We start from the raw sequence: 23857 nt of genomic DNA on the forward strand, positions 1-23857 counted from the left end.
TTTCCTTTTGCTCACCAGCCCCTTGTATTTGATGAATTTCTTTAGTGTTAGGCATGGATTCCTTTCTCTTTGCTTGCTTTTCTGTAGTTCCTCTATTCCCTTCTTTTTCTCTCTTCTCTCCTGGTTTGATGACTTTCTGTAGTGTTATGGTTAGATTTTTTTCTCATTATTTTGGTGTGTATTTACTACAAATTTTTGTTTTGTAGTTATCGTGAGGTTCACATATAACATCCTTTGTATATAATGGTTAGTGTCATTTCTTTTCAGCTTAAAGAAGTCCCTTGAACACTTCTCATAGGTTCGGTTTACTGTTGATGAACTCTGTTTGTTTGTTTATCTGGAAAACTCTTAAACTCCCCTTAATTCTGAATGATAACTGTGCTGTGAGTGGAGAATTTCTTGGTTAGAAATTTTTTTCTTTCAGCACTTTAAATATGTCATACCACTTTCTTCCTTTAGTAAAGTTTCTGCTGTAAAATCCGTTAATAGCCTTATAGGATTTCCCTTGTACTTAATAAGTTGTTTCCTCTTGCTGGTTTTGAGAAGTCCATCTTTAACTCCCCCACTCCCCCACCCCCACCCCCAGTCATTGAAGGGGAAACTTTATTGAGGCCCCAGGCAGGAGGCTACCATGTGGTCAAAGGAAGAGCCAGTGGAGAGGCCTTATTTTACCTTCTTGGGGTGCAGGTTGTTGTTGTGGCCACACTGCTTGTGGCAATCGAAAGCACAAGGTATAGGCAAGCGTTACACTGGAAGCAGATCATCTTGTCGCAGTTGGATTTCTGGGCCAGCTGGCAGAAGGAAGGCTCAGTGATGCCACCATGCAGATGAAAGACCAAGTACAAGATGGATTCTTTTTGGATATTGTCTGAGAGAGTGTTGCTATCCTCCAGCTATCTGCTCTCAAAAGTTGGATGCTGCTGGTTAGACAAGATGCCCTCCTTGTCTTTGTTTTTTTTTTGTTTGTTTGTTTTTGTTTTTTTAATAAATTTTATTTATTTATTCATGAAAGACACAGAGAGAGAAAGGCAGAGATACAGACAGAGGGAGAAGTAGGGTCCATGCTGGGAGCCTGATGTGGGACTCGATCCCGGGTCTCCAGGATCATGACCTGAGCCAGAGGCAGACGCCCAACCTCTGAGCCACCCAGGCGTCCCCCCTCCTTGTCTTTGAATTTGGCTTTAACATTCTCAGTGGTATCACTGGGCTTATCCTTTAGGGTGGTGGTCTTACCTGTCAGGGTTTTCCTAAAGATCTGCATCTCTGTGTCTACAAGGCCTGAGCCCTCAGCCACTTGGCAATCTTGTTGAAAAGAAAGAGTCTCTATCTTTAACTTTTACCATTTTATTTATTTGTTTGTTTATTTATTGTTAAAGATTTATTTATTTATTTATTCATTAATTCATTCATTCATGAGAGACAGAGAGAAAGGCAGAGACACGCAGGCAGAGGGAGAAACAGGCTCCAGGCAGGGAGCCTGACATGGGACTCGATCCAGGGTCTCCAGGATCATGCCCTGTGCCGAAGGTGGCGCTAAACTGCTGAGCCACCCGGGCTGCCCAACTTTTACCATTTTAATTATAATATGTTTTGGTGTGGAGCTCTTCGGGTTCATCTCTTTTGGAACTCTCTGGGCTTCCTTGATCTTAATTTTTGTTGCCTTCCTCAAATTAGAGGGGTTTTAAGCCATTCTGGCCTTTTCTCTCTTTTCTTTTTCTGGGTTCCCTATAATGCAAATGTTATTCCACTGGACAGTGTCCCAAAGGTCCCTTAAGGTATCTTCTTTTTAAAAAAATTCTTTTTCTTTTTGCTGTACTGTCTAGGTGAATTCCATTGTTTGATATTTCAGCTTACTGATCTATTCTGCTTTATCCAGTGTGCTGTTGAACCTCTCTAGCGAATATTTCAGTACAGGTATTATTCTTCAGCTCTGTGACTTCTGCTTGATATTTTCTTATGTTTTTCTGTCTCCTTTGGAAGTCTCACTGTGTTCATCCATTCTTCTACCAAGTTCAGTGATAAACATTGCTTAGAACTCTTTAACAGATGGATCATTTATTTCTGTTTTATTAAGGTCTTTTACTGAGGCTTGTTCTTGTTCTCTTTTGGAGCATATTCCTCTATTCCTCTGTCTCCTCATTTTGTTTCTCCGTGTTTGCTTCTAAGTATTAGGTAAATTAGCTACCTCTCCCAGCCAGGAAAGAGTGCCCTTGTATAGGAGAGGTCTCATGAGGCACAGAGACACTATCTCCCCAGCCACTTGCACTAGAAATTCAGGGTGCATTCCCCTGTCTGAGCTCCATGTGCCTCCCTGCTGTGTTGGAGCCACAGCTGTGGCACAGGAGTGTGTAGGGATGTTGCATAGCCTAGCTGCATTGTGCTGCTGTGGCACAGGGGTGAGCAAGGCTTTTTCTTGGCCTGGCTGTGGTATGGAGGTAGGCAGGGCAATCAGCAGTGGGTACCCTCCAGTGCCAATAGGCTTGAGGAAAAGTTCCAAAATGGTGCCTTCCAGCACTGACATCAGCAATAAGACTTCAGAAATAACCCTTACCAGTGTCTGTGTCCCTAGAGAGTCCCAGCCAAGTTCCTGCTTCTCTGGCAAATTCAAGATTAGTAAGTTGGTCTCCTTCACATATAGTCTAGGCAGTATTCCAACTCGTGTCTCTGCGCCAGGTCCCAGAGTGAGGGAGTCTCTTGACAAGCCCTTTATGAGTATGTTTTTTTTTTTTCCCTATAGTTAAATGGTTTTCCTACATGTAATCCCCATTGGTTTTCATAGCATTTGGGGGGCTCATCTCTCCTGTGCAGGATCTAGAGGTTGGCTACCTGATGTGGAGCACAGACCCCTGACTTCTTTGGGAAAAATTCTGTATCTTTGAGATTCCTCCGGCTTAGGCATCACCACACTTGGGCTTAGTTGCTGTTTTGTTTTGCCAAAACCGTATCTTCTCCTACTCTTTTCAGCACTACTCTTCTATCCTTTGTTGTGGAGACTCTGTTCATCTGGTTATCAGGTCTTTTTCAGAGGAGATTATTTCATATGTAATTTAAATTTGTTGTGACAATGGGAAGAAGTGAGATTGGGATCTTCCTATGCCACCATATTGACCCCTCCCTTCTTTAAGTAATTCTTTAACGGACAGCTTTTGCTGAAGATTGGATTTTCTTTCTCTTGAAGTCATCTGAAAGACTAAACTGTAAAACCTAACTTTTCCAGATATCTGGACGACTAGGGGTATGTTTGGGTAGGTGATGATCTTGAATATTGAAAACTAATGAGTGAAAAGTAGTTTGAGAAAAGCTGATGTGCTCCTGGGAAGCCCAAAATGTTCTACGTAGACATTAGCAGTGAAAAAAAAAATGCATAATATAAACCCAGCTTGTATGGGTGTTTAATTTTTTTTTTTAATCTGAGAGAAGAGAAACAATTATGTATGCCTTCTAAATTACTGCAGAGCAGGGTTTCTTAATCTGGGCTCTATAGATGAACTTTAGAAGAATCTTGAACATCTTGAAATTGTATGCAAAAATGATGGTGTGGGCGTGCATATTGTGTAGATACTCCCATGCATTTATGTGGAAACGGAGGCTATTTATTTTCATTGAATTCTCAAGTGGATTTATGAACCAGGAAAAGAGAGTTGGAAGGCCAGAACATTTTGCCAATCCCAAATGACCCATGTGCATTTTTCAGAAGGAGGTATGTACATGGATCATTCATGTGATGGTGGTCCTCTGCCTTCTGTTTCCTCTCACCAACCCCAGCCTTTTCTCATTATTAGAATTTTGACCTAAGAGGGCATCTTTTGCTCTTTTACTTACGTTTGTAATGAATGCTGAGCCAGTTAGTCTTTTCTTTGACTACGTTTCTTTTAAACAAATCTAGTTTTAGTCCTAAGCAGCTAGAAAAGAAGCATTAAGGATATAATGCATTCAGTTCCATTTCTATATGTAGGGGCCTTCACCATCAGAAGGAAGCTGGACAGATTTTATGGAATGTACTGCAGTAATCTTCATTAGGACTGTTGCCATAGCCTTGTAAATTAAAATTTATGATAATGGGTAAGGTCTCTGGCACAACATATTTGAATACCAGAGTGCCTGTCCTTAAGGATAGATACAAAGATTCCTGAGAATATTTTTTAATGGTCCCAAGCTTATTTATTATTAGCTTAAAATTCTTTAGGAAAAAATCCAGGCTACATTTCTTGATATGAATGCAAAAGGAGAGCTTTATACAAAAGGGCATGAACTGGACACTCAGGTGCTGACTCTCATAGCTTTCCACATGTAATTCGGCAGCATGTTTTAAAAAAAACTCAAGGGTTTCTGTGTAAGTGAATACTTACTGTTTCCCATCTCAGTCCTCAGCTTCCTTTTAGCTGTATTAGTCAGCAGTTTCACCTGATTTCTTTCCTTTGCATTCCAAAAAAGGAAAAAGCAAGAATTTGAAAAGCTGCATGGCATTATAGCAAAGGGAGTGTGCTTTCTCCAGTCTGCACCCTGTCCTGGCTTTTGTTAGGTTTCTAAAAAGGTTTGTGAATTGATGTCAATCCTCTATTTTATGATGTAACATACACAAAAGTGCACACTCCTAATTGCGCATGAATAAATGCAGCTGCCTCAGAGGTTAAGAGCTCAAACATGAGCAAGCCATCATGATGCTTTCTGGCTGCAGTCTCTTTTCTAGTGCAAGGCTTACAGAATTCTCAGTGATTTTGGCTGCCATTTTATCACTTAATAATTGGAACTGCTTGCCCCAGTGTCCTTGGAAGTTTGGTACTCACTCCACTACATTGTGTTTCTGCAAAGCCTGCATACACCAGGGAAGAAGTTGACAGGATTCCCCAGCAGATCTTCTTCTCCTATAGTGCCTTGGCCACAATCATAACAGACAATGTTTGGAACATTCTTGAAGCTCAGAGTAGTGGTTTTGACCGCAGCATCCTTGTAGTCCAGAGATTATGCTTTCCAGGTTACAGAGGACATTCTGATCTCTTTTTATTGGAATTAATTCACACATCACTTATTTAAAGTATGCCGTTCAACAATAAGCGGTCTTCCGATTCATGGCAGGTGCTAATGACTATGTTCTTTTTCTTGTAATGTGTCATTTGTCCCATCCCTCCCCACTTGTGTAAGTCTGGCTAAAGCCTCCTAAGGGTCAGACAGAGAATTTTTAAAAGATCAAGTGGCGTACGACCCCGTAGTTTCCTCTACATGGAAAAATATCAGTGAATTACTCTTTCCTTTTGCCTTTCAGTTTTTTTCATAGATTTATTTACTTGAGAGAGAGGGAAAGTATGCACACACACAAGTGGAGGGAAGAGCTGAGGGAGAGAGAATCTCAAGCTAACTCCCCACTGAGCATGGAGCCCAACAGGGGTCTCAATCTCACAACCACCACAGAGGGCTTGATCTCACAACCACGGGATCATGACTTGAGCCGAAATCAAGAGACGGAAGCCCTACAGACTGAACCACCAGGCACCCTTGCTTTTCTGTTTTAATACATAGGAATTGAAATAGTGTCTGCTCCTGGTGGGGTGAGAGGCATCTGTATCTTAAATATAATTGCTCTAGCAAGTGTTAAATAAGAATTACATGAAGTTCTATGGATCAAGAGACTGAATGCTTTGCTCACATACACCACTGCATATAATTTGGTAATATCGATCTCTGTGCCATATCCTTATAAACTTTGCAACCCTATCATAAACCCCATGTTGAGAGGTAGGAATTTTGTGAAACTAGGTCTATATTAGAACAAAGGCAGGCTACTTGGCCTTGTGGGAAAACTGGCTTTTGGAATCAGACCTGAATTTGAATCTTCCTTCCTTTTATAAACTTTGGACCATGGACAAATTACTTAACCTCTGTGACCCTGAGTTTTCTTCAGTGAAATTAAGGTAATTTTTACCCTGCAAGATTATTGTGAAGATCTAATGAAGGTAAAAAGAAAGAGTATGGGGATCCCTGGGTGGCGCAGCGGTTTGGCGCCTGCCTTTGGCCCAGGGCGCGATCCTGGAGACCCGGGATCGAATCCCACGTCGGGCTCCCGGTGCATGGAGCCTGCTTCTCCCTCTGCCTGTGTCTCTGCCTCTCTCTCTCTTTCTCTCTCTGTGACTATCATTAAAAAAAAAAAAATAAAAAAAAAAATAAAACCTTAAAAAGAAAGAGTATGATATGTAATAGGATCATTAATATATGATCTTTTTAATTACTAAAAGCAAAACTCTGATGGGAATTTTTAAATTAATATATATATTTATAAGAATAGAATTTAATGTCCTCTGGGATATCTACTTTCCATTTTCTTCCTCATCAGAATCGTTCATTATGATGTGGTGGGCCTTATATTCAAAATAGTCTGCAAAAATATCCTACAGACTCGAATGAAATGATGAATAATGTAGTGAAGAAAATGTCATGTAATGTATTTTGTTCAGCATCTGGTTAGAGAGTCTGTATTACCAAATTGGAGCGTGGGAAATGCCCTCCCTTGTCTGTTCTCCTCCTTTGGCATCCCCATTATTTAGGCATTCACTAAACTGAAAGTTAACTTGTGTGCCTGGTGTAGAGCTGTAAAGAAAAGAGACTAGATGATCTCAACCCTCACGAAGCTTAGCCCCCGATGGAAGAGACAGACCATAAAGGAGTAAACAAAAGGACAAAAAGGATCCTTGATTAAGGCCATGAAAGCAATCTCTGTGGAATAATGGGAGAGGATCTGGGAGAGTTGACTCTCTATGAGATGATTAGGGAAAACCTCTGTGAGGGGAAACCTGAAGAATTACTGAAAACCTCAAGTAGAGAAGTAATAATCATCCTAACATTCTAACCATTCCTTGGACAGTTAACAGAATTTAAATATTTATTCTAATAGCATAATTGTGGCTGTACACTCACACATACTCCTGCCAGAGGAGATTCCTGGGCTCCTTCTCATCCCATCGTCCTTAAATCATGTCTCTGTCCTGACTCTGATGCCAGTTGTTCATGGAAGGTGATGAGGGTAAGAAACAGCTGCTGTCCTATTCCATAGAGCGGCAGTTCATTAGAAGGGCATGTGGCAGTATGAGGTTTATGAGAACAGGGGAGAGAATGTGAGATGATCTGAGTATTCCTGATGAAGACTGCGAAGTTACTTCAGGTTATGAGTTAAAACAGCATGTTTTAGCATTAGAGAAAATTCTAATAATTTAAGTTATGCTGGTGTATATCAACTCTTTTGAACTAGGCAAATATTTTTATAAATAGACTTGATTTTTTTAACAACTTTAATTTTTATACTAAAAATTTAATGAAAAGTAGAGTTGCCATGTGTGTACCATCCTGTGCCATGCCTTTTCTATAATCAACATTTTATTACTGTTCATTACCATCCAGGGAACCTATATTAACACATCATTATCACTCAAAGTTTATAGTTAGCTTTAGGATTCATTCTTGTACATCCTATGAGTTTTGATAAATACATACTGACATATATCTACCTTTATAGTATCATACAGAATAATTCCCACTTCTTCCTTTTTCTCCCCATCCTTTCTTCTTCCTGCCTCTCAAACCCTGGCAACCATGGATATTTTTCCTATATCCATAGTTTTGTTTCTAGAATATAGTATAAGTGGAATGATATTGTATTGTGGCCTCTTTTATTTAGTGATACACTTTCAAAGTTCCTTCATGTATTTTCATGGCCTGATGAAAATAGTCCACTGTATGGATGTGCTACAGTTTAGTTATCCATTCATCTATTGAAAGACATCTTGGTTGTTTTGGCAGTTATGAATAAAGCTGCTATAAATATTCATGTGCAGGTTTTTAAACGTACATAGTTTTCAATTTCTTTGGGTAAATACCAATGAGTACAGTTGTTAGATCACATGGTTAAGAGTGTGTTGAGTTTTGTAAGAAACTTCCAAATCGTCTTCCAAAGTATATATATATCATTTTGCATGCTCATCAGCAATGAATGAATGTTTCTGTTGCACCACACTGTCACCAGCATTTGGTATTGTCAGTTCTTTTAGATTTTAGCCATTCTGTAAGAGTTTTTATAGTTTAGAAACTGGTTTTATTTGACTTACAGAACATAGTAGAGCCTGACAATCAGATGCTTTGTTTTTAAAATTTTGGTAATATGTAGAGTGAAATCCTATTTCACCAAACATGAAATTCTAACTCAGCAGAGCCCTTTCTTATGAATGGGACTGCCCTTTGAGGAACTGTGTTCCCAACCTCTCAAAGCTTAAGGTTTCCTGTTGTAGATAGGAATAATGATAGACTTAATAAAAGCAGCAAAGACTACTGTTGCTGAGAAACTTCACCTAACAGAGCACCCAGAAGTCTGTCTCCTTACAGAATTCCTGTCTTAGATTCTTACCCCATCAAGGCCCAGATCTCCCCAGTATCCCTTCCTGACTATCCCAGGTCCCCAACAGTTCTTTCTATTGGTGGTTCCACATCCATTAGGATGTGAGCTGAGTAGTCAAAATCTGGGTTGTGGTCACTCTTGTTCAGTAGCCTTACATGTTTGATGAGTTTCAGGGATTAGCCTTCACTTCATCTACCATTTAGACACCCCCCCCCCCCCCGGTTTTTTCAATGAAAAACTGTTCTGACCTTAGCAGACTTAAAACTGTTTGGAACTCAAGGCATTTTAAATTAAAAGACTTTCACCTTATGTGATAAAGCCCAATATAACCCAAATAGCATTAAAAGAAAGATCAAATACTTTCTACCATCAGGAGTTGGAGAAGGTCAATGAACTCTTACAGTGTATTTGCTATGCATGTATCACTTGTTTATCACTGCTTTCCAAGAGGTAGATGATAATCATATTTTAGAAATTAGAAAATTGACACTCTTTGAAGTTATGCCATTTCCCAAGTTTTAAGCAGTTGCTAGCATTCCAGTAAGGTGTGACCCTAACATGCCTTTCTTTCCTCCATACCAAAATTTTTGTAGAGCCACATTTAATAACTGTAGAGTCACTGTTAAGTAACTGGTTTTAAGAAATAACCACTTCAAGAGGAGATATGATAGAGGACAAAGGAGGTATTCTTTACATTGCGAGATATATATATATTCCAGAGAAGTTACATTTATTGTTGCAAAGAAAATAAAAAATACTTGCTCATTGAATTGAAATGCCAGGTTATACTCTTTCTGTAATTTTGAAGTATTGCCTCATTTCTTATTCTGAGTTTGAGGTTATTGGGTGCTTCTTGCTAGTGTTATTTTCCTTCTAATGTATTAATTTTCACTTTGGCTTTGATCGGTCAGATTTCTTTGGAATTAGTGATACATTCTTTGAAAAAAAAGTACAGGTTTAAACATTTGCTTACATACTGGCTTGCAAAGAAGGTATGCGTGTGGTTTTAATTAGAGATTGTTCTGTCTGACCCTATATATTTTAAAGTAGGTCAGTCAGATATTTAGCAGTACAGAAGCTCAGCCCACTGGCTTTATTCATCATTTAAGAAACACTTATTGAGCCTGGGATACTAGGGCAGTGTGGCTACAAAGAAGAATAAAAGTTTTTGTCCTCAAGGAACTTGCAGTTTGAATCTAGAACAATGATTTGCAGCATTTTTCATCATCAGAGAACTTGTTCTTTCAACCTTAATGGTCCCTATGTTTTGAAAGATTTTTGTGTTTTAAGAAAGTTAATAAAAGTTAATGTTTCATATTTATTTTATTAACAAAGACAATTTCCAGTCCACCCAAGTGTCTGGAGTCCAGTGTTTACAAAGCTCAGTTAATATTTCCAGTCAAACCAAAGAAATACCAAAATTTAGTCTCGGGCACACAGTTGTAGGTGTTTTGAAATTCTGGAAATAACCCATGATCCATCTATTCTGACAAAAGAAATCTCAGCGTTCTGCATATTTCTATAGATCCAAGGACCCAAGTTGAAGCTTAGATAGCATACCTACTCTCATGCTTCTGAGCTTTGTGGAATTACAAAGAATAATTATAATTATTCTTTGCCCAGAAGTACTTTTCCCTTCAAATTTAACTTTCTTTTTTTATTGCAAAGAGTAATACAAGCTTGTTAGAGAAAAATCAGAACATCTAAAAATTCTTGCAAATTTTTTTCTCTGCAAACATACATGGAAGCCTTTCTTAAAGATGGAGTCTTGCTCTATATTGGTTTTGTAACTGTTTTCAGTGTCAACTAAGAAATTCCTGCAACATTGTTTTTTTAATAGCTGCATAGAGTTTCATTTCTAATTTTATAACTTATTTAATGAATTAATCCCTATAATTGGACATTTGGGTTTTCAACTTTCTGAAATTACAAATAATTTTGCCTTTAGTATCCTGCAACTAAATCTTTATACACATTCTTAATTATTTCTTTGGGATAAATTCTCAGAGGAAAAATTGCTAGGTAGGCATTACCTGAAAGACTTTTGAAAGGGGGCACCAAATTGCCCTCCAGAAAGTTTAGTAGTAATTTATACTCCCACCCAGGAGTTTACCTTCTAAATAGGAGTTGAATTGCATACAGGTGGAAAAAAAATCAATTTAGTGTTAGGAAGTAATAATGCCTATTGCAAAATGACTAATAAACAATGAGAGCTGTAGGCTTTCAGAGGAAAGAGATCCAATTGAATAGGGAGTTCGGGGGATCCCTGGGTGGCGCAGCGGTTTGGCGTCTGCCTTTGGCCCGGGGCGCGATCCTGGAGACCCGGGATCGAATCCCACATCGGGCTCCCTGCATGGAGCCTGCTTCTCCCTCTGCCTGTGTCTCTGCCTCTCTCTCTCTCTGTGTGACTATCATGAATAAATAAATAAAATCTTAAAAAAAAAAAAAAAAAAGAATAGGGAGTTCGGGTACCTTTCATGGAAGACAAGGAGCTGGAGAGGGCTGAACAGGAGGGAGCGCCGCACTGACAGGAGAGCATAGGTGGGACACACTGGAGGGGTCTCTGATCTAAACCAGTGCAGGCTGTGTTTGAGGAGTCCAGGAGGAAGGCTGCTTGGCTTAGCAGCGGGCCCAGGGGTGCGGGTGCAGGCATGGGCACTGGGCAGGATGGGACTCCAGGTGGGCAGGATGGGACTCCAGGTGTTCCTCCCTCTGGTTTCTCATTAGTGTAACACAGTTACTTACTTTGAGAGAGGAGGCAGCAGCAAGTACTTGAAAAAGTTAAAATGTTGAAACCAGGAAATCAAACCTCCTGAAAAGATCTGTTCACTTTCCAGGAGAGCTTTGGGTTTTGAGTTCAGAAAATTTAGAAAGAAATGTATATTCCATTTAAAATTCAATTACTAATATATTTATTAAGATGTTAAAATTGAATTCACATTTCAGTGTTAAGCCCTTTTTTCTTCTTAGTGATGAACAAATTGGTTCACATGTTTCCTTGGTATCATGACAAGCTTTTGTGTAATTACTTTCACGAACATTTCAAAGCCATTGAAGTAACATTATCCTGTTGTTGTACATTCTAATTATATATTACAACAGGATATTTTCTTTTTGTTTATCGTAGGATTAGTTCTTTAAATGTAAGACATTACTAATTAAATCTCTCTATTAATTGGATTACTGCAAGATAAGTAGGTCTGAATTCTTTAACTGGTGGTTTTGTTTTTATAGTAGTAGTGCCCTGAGCCATGCTTTTACTTTTTAGGCTGTGTTTTATTAACCAGTATATTATATTTTTATAATGTTGAGCAGTAAGATGGTCCTTTTTGACACTAACTTCATAGATTTGAAAAACGTGGAGATAGTTTGACACTTTATGTCCCATAGAAATCCTGAAATAAAAGTAAAATACAGAGCTCAGGCCCAGACTCCTGGCCCTGATATATAGGCCACCATCTAGTTCTCCATTCATACTGTGAGCCCTCTTCTTCAATTCAGTAAACTTTCTTCGTGAAGAAAACTCAAAAATGTTACTGCTATTTCTCACCTGTACTGTGGTTCTTTCTTCCAGCAGACCTATTTTCAGAATGTTCCACCATCTGATTGGTAAACTATACCAATGATGTGCTACCATGGGATAGCTAATAGAACTCTTGATTAAGAAGTACAAGCATCCTTTCTAGCAGTTGCAGAAAATAATTGAAGAACAAAGAAACTAGAACTCACTGTTACACACATTAGACTGTGAACCAATCCTAAAAAAGTCCTAGGTCTTAATTAAATCCTGTAAGCTCCTGTTGAACATTAACTATATACAGGGTCAGAACCCTTCTGCCTGATTCATCAGGATGTAAATAAAATAGAGGTTTCTAATGCCACACATTTCCCCTCACCTTTATTGAGATATAATTAATATATAGCATTGTGTGACTGTAAGGTGTACACCATGTTATTTGATATATTTATATATTGCGAAATGATTTGCACCATAATATTACTCGCTTACACCTCCATGGCATTACATAATTATGTTTGTGTGCGTGTAATGAGAACATTACCATTTATTAGCAACTTCCAAGTATCTAATATAGTATTGATAATTAGAATCTCCATGTTGTACATTAGATATCCAGAACTTACTTATCTTAAAACTGGAGCTTTGCACCATTTGACCAACATCTCCCCATTTCCCCTACCCCCTAGCCTCTGGTAACCACCATTCTAGTCTCTGTTGAGTTTGCCTTTTTTAGATTCTACATATAAGTTGCTATCACACAGATTTCATCTTTCTCTGCCTGTCTTATTTCACTTAACATGATGCCCTCAAGGTCCATCCATTTGTTTGCAAATGGTAGGGTATTCTTTTTTTCTCATGGTTGAATAATATTTCATTATGTATATATATACTACATTACCTGTTCATCCATCTGAACTGGACAGTTGGGTTGTGTCTATTTCCTGCCTGTTGTGAATAATGTTGCAATGAATGTGAGAATGCAGACATTTCTTCAAGATCCTGTTTTCATTTCCCTTTTTTTTTTTTTTTAAGATTTTATTTATTCATGAGAGACACACAGAGAGATAGGCAGACACGCAGAGACATAGGCAGAGATAGAAGGAGGCTCGCTGCAAGGAGCCTGATGCAGGACTCGATCCCAGAATCACGACCTGAGCCAAAGATAGATGCTCAACCACTGAGCCAACAAAATGGGTATATATACCAATAGGTCATTTGGTAGTTCTGTTTTTAATATTTTTAGGACCCTCCATGCTGGTTTCCATAGAGGCTATACTGATTGCATTCCCACTAACAGTACACAAATATTCCCTTTCCACACTCTCACCAGCACTTGTTATCTCCTGTTTGATGACAGCTATTCTACCAGGTATGAGGTCATATCTCATGGTGGCTTTGATTTGCATTTCCCTGATAATTAGTGATAATTGAGCACTTTTTCTTGCAACCTATTGGTCATGTGTATGTCTTCTTTGGAAAAATGTCTTTCCATTTCCTCTGCCTATTTTTCAATAAGATTTTTTGTGGGTTTTCTCTTTTTGCTGTTGAGTTATTGGGTATTAACCTTTTATCATATTTATTTATGGCTTGTAATATTTTCTTTTTTGTAAGTTGCCTTTTAATATTTTTGTTGTTTCTTTTACTGTGTAGAAGCTTTCTAGTGTGACATCGTCTTATTTACTTTTGCATTTGTTTCTTGTGCTTTTGATGTCATATCCAAAAACCTGTTGCCAAGACCAGTGTCATGGAGTTTTATCCCTGTGATTTCTTCTAAGAGTTTTATGGTTTGGAGTCTTCTGTTTCAATCTTTTTAATCCATTTTGTGTTAATATTTGTGGAAGGAATCCAGTTTCATTCTTCAAAATCTGGTTATCCAGTTTTCACACCCTTTTAATGAAAGAGACCATTCTTTCTTCATTGAGTATTTTCTGCTCTCTTGTCCAATATTAATTGACTATATGTGCAAGAGTTTATTTCTGGGCTCTCTATTGTGTTGGTCTGTGTGTCTTTTTCTATGTCAGTGCCATACTACTGTTTTTTTGATACCATAGCTTTGGTATAGTATAGTTTGAAATCAGGATGTGTGATGCCTCTGGATTTGTTCTTAGGATTGCCTTGGCTTGTTGGAATCTAGAGATTTTATATAAATTTATGGTTATTTTTTTCTATTTTGTAAACAATGCCATTGAAATTTTCATAGAGATTTCATTGAATCTATCAATGGTTTGGTGTAAAATGGACATTTTAATAATATTATTCTCATCATAACTTATGGGATATCTTTCCATTTATTTGTTTTCTTTAATTTCTTTCATCAAAATTGTACAGTTTTTAGTGTACCAATAATTCACTTCCTTGATTAAACTTACTCCCAAGTATGGTTTTGATTTTGTTGTACATAAGATGCTTTTTAAAATTTCTTTTTCAGATAACTTGCTGCTAGTATAAAGAAATGGCACTGAGTTTTGCATGTTGATTTTTGTATCTTGCAACTTTATCTTATTTATTAGTTCTAACAGTCTTTTGGTGAAGTCTTCAGGATTTTCTATATATAAGATCATATCTGCAAACAATAACAATTTTACTTCCTTTCTGATTTGAATGCTCTTTCTTTTCTTTTCTTTTCTTTTTTTTTTTCTTTTCTTTTCTGCTTGCTTTCTCTGAGACTTTCAGTATGTTTAATAGGAATAATGAGAGTGGCTATCCTTGAATTGTTCCTGATCTTACAGGAAAAGCTTTCAACCTGTAACTATTGAGTATAATGTTACCTGTGGCTTGTCATAAAAGATTTTTATTATGTTAAGGTACATTCGCTCGTTACCTAATTTGTTGAGAGTTTTTATCAAGATAGGCTGTTGAATTTTGTCAAATGCTTTTCTGCATCTATTGAGCTGACTATACGATTTTTACTTTTCATTTTATTAATTTGGTATATCACCTTTATTGATTCAGATATGTTGAACCATCCTTGCATTCCAAAGATGAGCCCCAACTTAATTGTCATATGTGATCCTTTTAATATCCTGTTGTTATTTGGTTTGCTTATATCTTGTTGATAATTTTTACATCTGTATTCATCAGGAATATTGACCTATAGTTTTGTTTTCTTATTAGTATTTTTATCTGGCTTTCACATTAGTTTAGTACTGTCCTTGTAAAATATGTTTGTAAATATTCTCTTTAGTGTTTTAGAAGAGTTTGGGAAGGTTTTGCATTAATTATTTTTTAAATGTTTACTAGAATTCACCAGGGAAACCCTCTGGTTCTGGACTTTGTTGGGAGGATTTTGATTACTGATTCAATCTCCTTATTCATTATTGATCTGTTCAAACTTGTTATTTTTTTCATGATTTAGTATTGTTTGGTTGCTGTTTCTAGGAATTCATTCATTCTAGGTTATCCAAATGGTTGGTGTATAATTAATCCATAGTGATCTCATGATCTTTTATATTTTTATGGTAGCAGTTGTTATGTCTCCTTTCTCATCTCTGACCTTTAGTCTGAATTCTTTTTTCTTGAGTTAATCTAGCTAAATGTTTTCAACTTTATCTTAAAAAATAAAAAAAAAAAACCAACAACTTAGTTCTTAGTTTCATTAATTTTTTTCTTTTGTTTTTCCAGTCTCTTATTTATTTCTTTTCTGACCTTTGTATTTCATTGCTTCTGCTAACTTTGAACTTCATTTGTTCTTTTTTTAGTTCCTTGGCATATGAAGTTAGGTTGTTTATTTAAGATCTTTCTTGTTTCTTAATGTAGACTTTTAACACTATAAACTTTCTGCTTTGAAATGCTTTTGCTGCATCTCACAGGTTTTGGTATTTTGTGTTTCCATTCTCAGAGATTTAAAAATTTTTTTTAAATTTCTTCTTTGACCCAATGGTTGTTCAACTGTGTTATTTAATTTTTATGTATTTGTGAATTTTTCAGTTTTCTTCTTGTAATTAATTTCCAATTTGATAACAATTTCAATATGATTTTCATCTTCTTAAAATTTGCTAAGAGTTATTTTGTGACCTATCATGATCTATCTAGCAGATTGTTCCATGTGTGTTTGAGAAGAACATGTATTCCTTTGCTATTGGGTGGAACGTCTAGTATATGACTGTTAGGTCCTTTTGGCCTAAAGTATAATTCAGTTTTAACATTTCCTTTATTAATTTTTTTGTCTGGATAATCTAGCCATTGTTGAAAGTGGGTTACTGAAGTTCTCTTTTCTTGTATTGTTGTCTTTTTCTCCCTTCAGATTTGTTAGTATTTGCAAAATATATTGTAGTATTTCAATGTTGGTTGTATATATATTTGTGATTGTTATATTTTCTTAATGTATTGACTTCTTTGTCATCATGTAATGATCATTTTCATCTTTTTTTTTATTTTTTTTTATTTTTTTTTTCATTTTCATCTTTTGTTACTGTTTTTGGCTTATGGTATATTTTGTCTAAGCAGCTACCCCTGCCCTCTTTTGGTTTCTACTTGTGTGGAATATCTTTTTCCAGCCCTTCATTTTGGAATTATATGTCCTTAAAGATGAAGGTGAGGTTTTTGTAGGCAGTATAGTTGGGTCTTATGCATCCAACCACTCTTAAGCCTTTTGTTTTTTTGTTTTGTTTTGTTTTGTTTTGTTTTTTCTTAAGCCTTTTGATTGGAAAATTTAATTCATTTTAATTTAGAATAATTATTGAGAGGTAAGGACTTAGTAATGTTATCCAACTCTTTTTGGGCTCTTTTGTTCCCTTGTTTTTTTCTTCCTCTCTTGGCTGCCTTTCTTTTTGAGTTGATTTCCTTTTAGAGACATGCTCTGATTCCCTTATCTTTATCTTTTGTAGATATACTGTAGGTTTTTACTTTGTGGTTACCATGAAGCTTACACAAAACATCTAGATAAAAGTCTATTTTATGCTAATAAAGGCTTACTTCAAATTATTTTATTTTATTTTATTTATCTTATTTTTGCTTACTTCAATTTCATACATAAACTCTGTCCTTTTATTCCTCTCTTAAGTTTTTGGTGTCACAGTTACAATATTGTGTATTCATTAACCAGTATTGTAGCTATAGATATTTTTAATAGTTCTGGCCTTTAACCTTTATAGTGGAATTATGTGTGAACATGTCACTATATTAAAGAACTAGCTTTTTTTAAATACTAGCATATTTTATGTTTAAAAAAAAAAAAAAACTTTGAGAGAGAAAGTGAGGATGAGCAGGGGGAGTGACAGAGGCGAGAGAAGCAGACTCCCCACTGAGCAGGGAATCCGATCTGGGGCTCAATCCTAGGCCCCTGGGATCATGACCTGAGTCAAAGGCAAGTGCTTAATAAACTGAACCACCCAGGCACCCTTATACTAGCACATTTTAAATTTAACTATATACTTACCTTTACCAGTATATTGGATAGTTTCATAGGTTTTCATGTACTCTGCATTCTTTCATTTCAACTTGAATTCCTTCAGCTTTTGTTTTTTTAAGATAGTCTGTCTCTCCCTCATTTCTGAAGGATAGCTTTGTTGAATAGAATGTTCTTGGTTGGAGTTTTTTTCTTTCATATTACCCATCCTCCCTAAGCCTGTAAAGTCTCTGCTGAGAAATCTGCTGATAGCCTTATAGGAATTCCCTTGTCAGTTATAAGCTTCTTTTCTCTTGCTGCTTTTAAGATTATCTTTGTCTTTGAATTTTGACAGTTTTCTTATAATATATCTGAGAGCAGATTTCTTTCAATTGAATTTGTCTGTCAGCCTGAGGTCAACTAGGAATTGTAAGGCTTTCTCAGACCTTCTGTGGCTCCACACTTCTTGCTCCCTCTTGTGCCAGAATTTTTAAGCTTGTATGTCTTCTCTTCATCCTGAAACATATGAAGCCAAATGTTTGTAGCCCCCTTTCTGCTTTCCCAAGAATGGCACTCATGCTGAATGGTCTTTCCCTGACCTGCAGATTTGAGTCATGCTCAGTTAGCTGTCTGCCAAAGCTTACTCTCACCACCACTGTCAGGAGCATGCACAGGAAGTTGGACACAGATATAGGGGGATGTGGGTGAGGACACAGTGCTGGAGGATGCCTATGGGCCCATTGGAGGGATCTGTGTGCAAGGCATCTCCTCTGGTTCATGGATAGAAATCCATAACACAGTGAGTAGGATTCATATTCTTTTATTCTGAGAGTCCTGTCTGCCACTCTCCCAGCTTTGTTCTGCCTCCTGACCTTTAGCTGTGCAATTAATGATTTAGTACTTTGGATGCAGTGAGAGAGAAATGGGCCTTTTGGGCAGCATTCCACACAATTTGGGGAGCTGGGCACTCACTTGCTCTCACTTTCCACCATGGGAAAAATCATGGCCAAGATCTCTCAGGCCTCAGTTTTGCCATCTAGAGGGAAGAGTGATATGCATGAAGCCAAACTGTCCCTCTTACCTTCTCCAGTGTGTTCAAACTCGCACTCTGCCCCCCCATCCCTGCCCCCCCCGCCCCCCGCAGTGGTGTGCTGAATTTCTCCACTGGAAAACTGGACTTCCACAAAGGTTCTCTCATCTGTGGGTAATTGTTTGAGGTGGTGTTCTCCCACTGCAGAGAAGGGCTGGAGCTAGTTCACAGCTGGGACTATAGTCTATATGCCTATTACCCGAAGTATGATTGGGTGAGACTCCTCTCAGGTCTCTTGACATCTAGTATTGGATGCCACAGGTCCCACAAAAACATTTTTGTCTGTGGATAGATACCACATGTTGGGAAGGGACACAAACCAGGGATGCCTTCTTTAGCCATCTTGCTGACCTCACTCTGTAGTACTTCACCATTTGGAAGAGGCCTTTTCTGAAGGTACTGCATTGCGACTGTATTTTGCTTTCTTGCTTACCTTATATTTTCTAGATTCATTACATTATTCCCCTTTTGGGTGAATTACCTATAGAATATCTGTATTATTGTTTAATAATTAATTTGTTACACAAATTACTACTTACTTGCTATGGAAAGTAGGACAGAATACCTTTCTAGAATTTGAACTGGTCTACAAAGCAGCAAAGCTGCTAATTATGAAAATATTTGGGTTACATAAAGTTCCCATCTTCCTTTTATTATCTGAACCAGCTATTTCCTGCAGGGAATATGATGTTCAAGAGCACATTAACAAAGGATCCATTAGTAAAGCCCACTAATTAGGCTGTTTCTGATGAGCTGCTCTGAGGTGCACTTGAAGTACAGGCAGGGCACAAATTTGTATTACCCTGTACCAAATAAATCGTGGTACTCTAGCCCAGTGGAACTGACACAGACAGGACTGGCAATACTCAAGCAGATTGAGACTCAGTACTTTTTTTAAAGGCCCCTTTTCACTAAGAATTACTGTCTTTGCTAACTGAATTCCCATCGTGGGGAACTCTTTCATGGTCATCTCTCTAAGCATCCTTTCAAAATGGAATTGTCTGTAGCTTTAAGTAACCTCATAATGCTATCTAGTTTGTCTTCCCTCCAGTGGTGAGAGAGAATGGCTGCTGAGTCAGAGCATTGGTCATTTCTGGGAGGTGAAATGGGAAATTATTTACAGCTGTGCTTCAAGCTAGTCATAAGTAGATATGCTAAGCACATTTTAAGCACATTCTTGTATCTAGGCACACTTTCTTAAGTAATATACTCCATTGGAACTTGAGCAATTTGTTCTTTTTTGGAATACATCATATGCTTGGAGTATATTTCTGTGACTTTTTTTGCTTATTTTAACATCAATGTAAGAATTTATTTGAAAGGAAGTAGTTTATAGGCAGAAGGGAAATTAACATGTATTATTAGAATGTTCTCACCTTTGTATAATTTCATGTAAATTCATATACCAGTTCTGCTAAGTAAATTATATAATCTTCATCTTTACAGATAAAGAGACTAAGGCTTAGAAATGGTAATTGACTGGCTAAGATTTGACCATTAGTGCCAAATCAGTGCTCTTTCCACAGTTAATTCTTTTCTTTCTTATCTTACAAATATTGACTGAAGCAAGTCAACTCATTGCTTTCAGTAGCCCAGCTTTGGAGCCGAATTTAGTCTTTCAAATCTGGGTTTGAATCCCATGTTTATAATCTAGATACAGTCGTTTAATCATTGTAGAATGAAGGTAATGCTCCCATACCAAGGATTTTCATAAAAATAAATTACGTAATCTGTGTAAAGCATGCAGCACAGTGCCAGACCATTAGTAAGCCCTTAATGAAGGGTTGCTACTATGAAGACTACTAGATGGGCTTTTTATTTTGCTTTAATCTTGGATACAGTAATTGGGTCATTTTTGAACATGATGATGATATCTCAAAATACTTTGAGAATGTTTTGCCTTTTCTTCTATTTTTAATGTATCAAGTGATTTCTTCTACCTTCAGAAACTAGCTTCATTTTTATGGTCTGTGCCTCAAGTGTATACAAAATATTGCAATAATATTTGGGCTTTTTAAAATTAAAATATAGTTGACACCTAATCTTACATTAGTTTCAGGAGTACAACATAGTGATTCCACAACTCTATACCTTATGCTATGCTTACCACAAGTGTAGGCACCATCAGTCACTGTACAGCACTATTACAATACTATTGATTATATTCCCTGTGTGCTGCTTTTCATCTCCATGATGTATTCATTCCATTACTGGAAGTCTGTATTTCCTATTCCCTTCACCCATTTCACCTGTTCCTGCCACTTTCCCTCTGGCAACAACCAGTTCTCTATGTTTATGGTATGTTTCTCTCTTTCTGCTTTTTGATTGTTTTTCAGATTCCACATATAAGTGAAATCATGATATTTATCTTTCTCATTCTGACTTATTTCACTTATAATACTCTCTAGATCTATCCATGTTGTCACAAATGGCAATAGCTCATTCTTTTTTATGGCTGAGTAATATTCAGATGTATATATGCTACATCTTCTTTATCCATTCATCTGTTGGGGAACACTTTGATTGCTTCAATATTTTGGTTATTGTGAATAATGCTGTGGTGAACATAGAGGTGCATACCTCTTTTTGAATTAGTGTTTTCATTTTCTTTGAGTAGATACCCAGTAGTAGAATTACTGGATCACATGATATTTCTATTTTTAATTTTTTGAGGAACCTCCATCTTTTCCACAGTGGCTGAACCAGTTTGTATTCCTACCAACAGTGTACAGTGGTCTCTTTTTCTTCACATCCTTGCTGACACTTGTTATTTTTTATCTTTTTTTGATACTAGCCATTTTGATACTTAATTGGATTGTTTGGCTTTTTGGTGTTGAGTTGTTAAGTTCTTTATATATTTTGGATTTTAGCAGTTAATAGGGTTGCCTTGTTTCGTTGATAGTTTCCTTCACTGCAAAAGCTTTTTAGTTTGATGTAGCCCCAGTAGTTTAGTTTTGCTTTTGTTTCCCTTGCCTGAGGAAGGAACATATTTAGAAAAATGTTGCCAAGGCCAATGTCCAAGAGATCACTGCCTGTATTTTCTTTAAGGAATTTTATTGTTCAGGTCTCACATTTAGGTCTTTAGTCCATTTTGAGTTTATTTTTGTGCATGGTGTAAGAAAGTGGTCCAGTTTCCTCTTTTTTCATATAGCTGTCCAATTTTCATAGCACCATTGATTGAAGAGACTCTCTTACCCATTGTATATTCCTGTAACCTTTGTCATGGATTAATTAATCACGTAAGCTTGGTTTATTTTGGGACTCTCTATCCTGCTACATTGATCTATGTGTCTGTTTTTGTGCCGGTATCATACTCTTTTGAGTACTATAGCTTTGTAGTTTATTTTGAATTTGGAATTGTGATACCTCCAGCTTTGTTCTTTTTTTTTTTTTTTTTTTTTTCAAGATTCCTTTGGCCATTTGGTGCCTTTTGTGGTTCTATACAAATTTTAGGATTATTTGTTCCAGTTTTGTGAAAACTGCCATTGCAGTTTTGAAGGGATTGCATTGAATCTGTAGATTGCTTTGGATAGTAGGACATTTTAATGATACTAACTTTTCCAGTCAATGAACATAGTGTATCTTTCCATTTATTTGTGTTGTCTTCAAATTTCTTTCCTCAATGTTTTATAGTTTCCAGAATACACGTCTCTTACCTTGGTTAAATTTATTCCTAAGTATTGGATTTTTGTGTGCAGTAGTAAATGGGATTGTTTTCTGAATTGCTCTTTCTGTTACTCTGAGATTAGTGTATAGAAATGCAGTGGATTTCTGTACTGGTTATGTGTTCTACAACTTTACTGAATTCATTTATTTCTAATAGTTTTTGGTGGAGTATAGGGTGTTCTGTATATAATACACATCATGTGAAAATAGCAGACAATTTTACTTCTTTCTCCAATCTGGGTGCCTTTTATTTCTTTTTCTTGTCTGATTGCAGCAGCTAGTACTTCCATTACTATTTTAAATAAGAGTGATAAGAGTAGAATACTGCAATAATGTTTGTTTTTCTAAGACTATGGGTCTTAGAGATTTTAAATGGGGGAAGTTTATTTGATATCTTAAATAATTCAACATGTGAGGTTCTATTTTATTCATGATCTATATAACACAAGTTAATAACAACAGGTATTAGTGTCTGGTATTCTGATATCTGGTAGCCTACAAACTCCTACCTAAAGGATGACCTAACTTTAAACAGGTGGTTTGTTGTAGCAGGACAGGCACAGAGAGGAGCCTGTCTGGAGCCAGAGTATAGGCCATCAGTGTCCCCAGATTGTGGATAATGTATCCATAGTTCCCTAGAACTGTGAGGATTGGATGAGACTATGTGTACAAAGTATGCCATACAGTGCCTAATACATAGTAGGCCCTCTCCCTCTACCTGTTGGTGGGAAGGTACTTAGGACACAGTTATCCCAATGATGTTACAGTTTCTTCTGCTCTTGAATAAATAGTATTTTACCAACTGTTTTTGGTAATTTTTTCCTATTTTAAGTGTTTGGTTTTGTAATGGATTTAGTTATTTATCAAGTAAATCATTGGATTTGTTCCCACCAGTGATACCAAGAAGAAGCAGGGAATGAGGAAAAGAAACAACAGCGGAGTGGAAGATGTGGGATCCACAGGTCGTAGCAGGAAGAAGGCCAAGTGGGAGACCTTGGAGCCTTTGGATACAGGCCTGTCTTTGGCAGAGGATGAAGAGCTGGTGTTACATCTGCTCAAAAGTCAGAGCTAGATACTCCGTGCTCTTCTCCTTGAAACCTCTGGTCATGATTACATGGACAAGAAGTTGAAAAAAAAACAAGTGGCTTTGGAACTAGGTGATGAGTCCCGTGCCCAAAGGACCTCTCCTCTGGACCGAAGCGATTCTGTCTCTAAGCCCCTTTTCTCAGGTTGTACTTGTACTTCCTAGAGCAAAGTCAGAGTGAGGGCAGATTATAAAATTTCCTGATCCCATTTTCCAGCTATGTGCTCTGTTAGGTTTTATCTCGGGGTTCCTACATCTTGTCATTGGAAATGGCTTCCTATGTTTTATTGGCAACTTCTGGAGACTTTGTTTCATTGTTAGAAATTCCAGTCTTGCGTACCATACAGAAATTTCTGTGTACTGTAAAACAAAATTGCTCACAATTTTGATGTATTTAATATCTCTAAAGAGACAGAGTATGGTGGACCAGCCCTGAGAAAAGAGTATTTTTGAATAATGACAATCATTAATAAACCTATTTCCTATAAAATAGTAATGTTTTCATTGTGTCCAGTAATATGAGAGCATTCTCAGGGGAGGGTTCTTGAGAGTAAAATGCTTGGCCAATTCCTGACAGTGAATTTTTCATATTCTTAAATTAGCCTTCCTAAAGATACCGTTTAACTTATACTTGCAGATTTCATAGCCATTTTTGAAAACTGTAGAAGTTGTGAATCTGAAGACAGGGATCCCAGACCAGCCCCTTTGTGAGCACCCAGAAGGCCATAGGTCTTCCATAAGGGCCTTGTCCAGCTCGCACCACAGAGCCCCGCCCAGAGTCAGCTCTTGGT

The 23857-nt window shown here is 37.1% G+C and overlaps 1 protein-coding gene and 1 pseudogene across 3 annotated transcripts in view; one reads left to right on the plus strand and one right to left on the minus strand.

Moving 5' to 3' along the window:
* The window catches only part of DDX10 (DEAD-box helicase 10), a 253164-nt gene extending 229606 nt beyond the window's left edge, over positions 1-23558 (plus strand). For 2 of the 3 annotated variants that reach the window (XM_077893365.1, XM_077893368.1), the window contains one exon: positions 22877-23558. In XM_077893365.1, coding sequence (XP_077749491.1) covers positions 22877-23054 — 178 coding nt within the window. In that variant the 3' untranslated portion in view covers positions 23055-23558. The remainder of the gene's footprint in view (positions 1-22876) is intronic. The other variant, XM_077893366.1, reaches the window with a different exon arrangement.
* LOC144305550 (ubiquitin-ribosomal protein eL40 fusion protein-like) lies at positions 664-1261 on the minus strand (annotated as a pseudogene).
* Positions 23559-23857: the final 299 nt, after the last annotated feature.

The sequence above is a fragment of the Canis aureus genome, chromosome 3 (genome assembly GCF_053574225.1).
Source record: "Canis aureus isolate CA01 chromosome 3, VMU_Caureus_v.1.0, whole genome shotgun sequence".
NCBI lineage: Eukaryota > Metazoa > Chordata > Mammalia > Carnivora > Canidae > Canis > Canis aureus.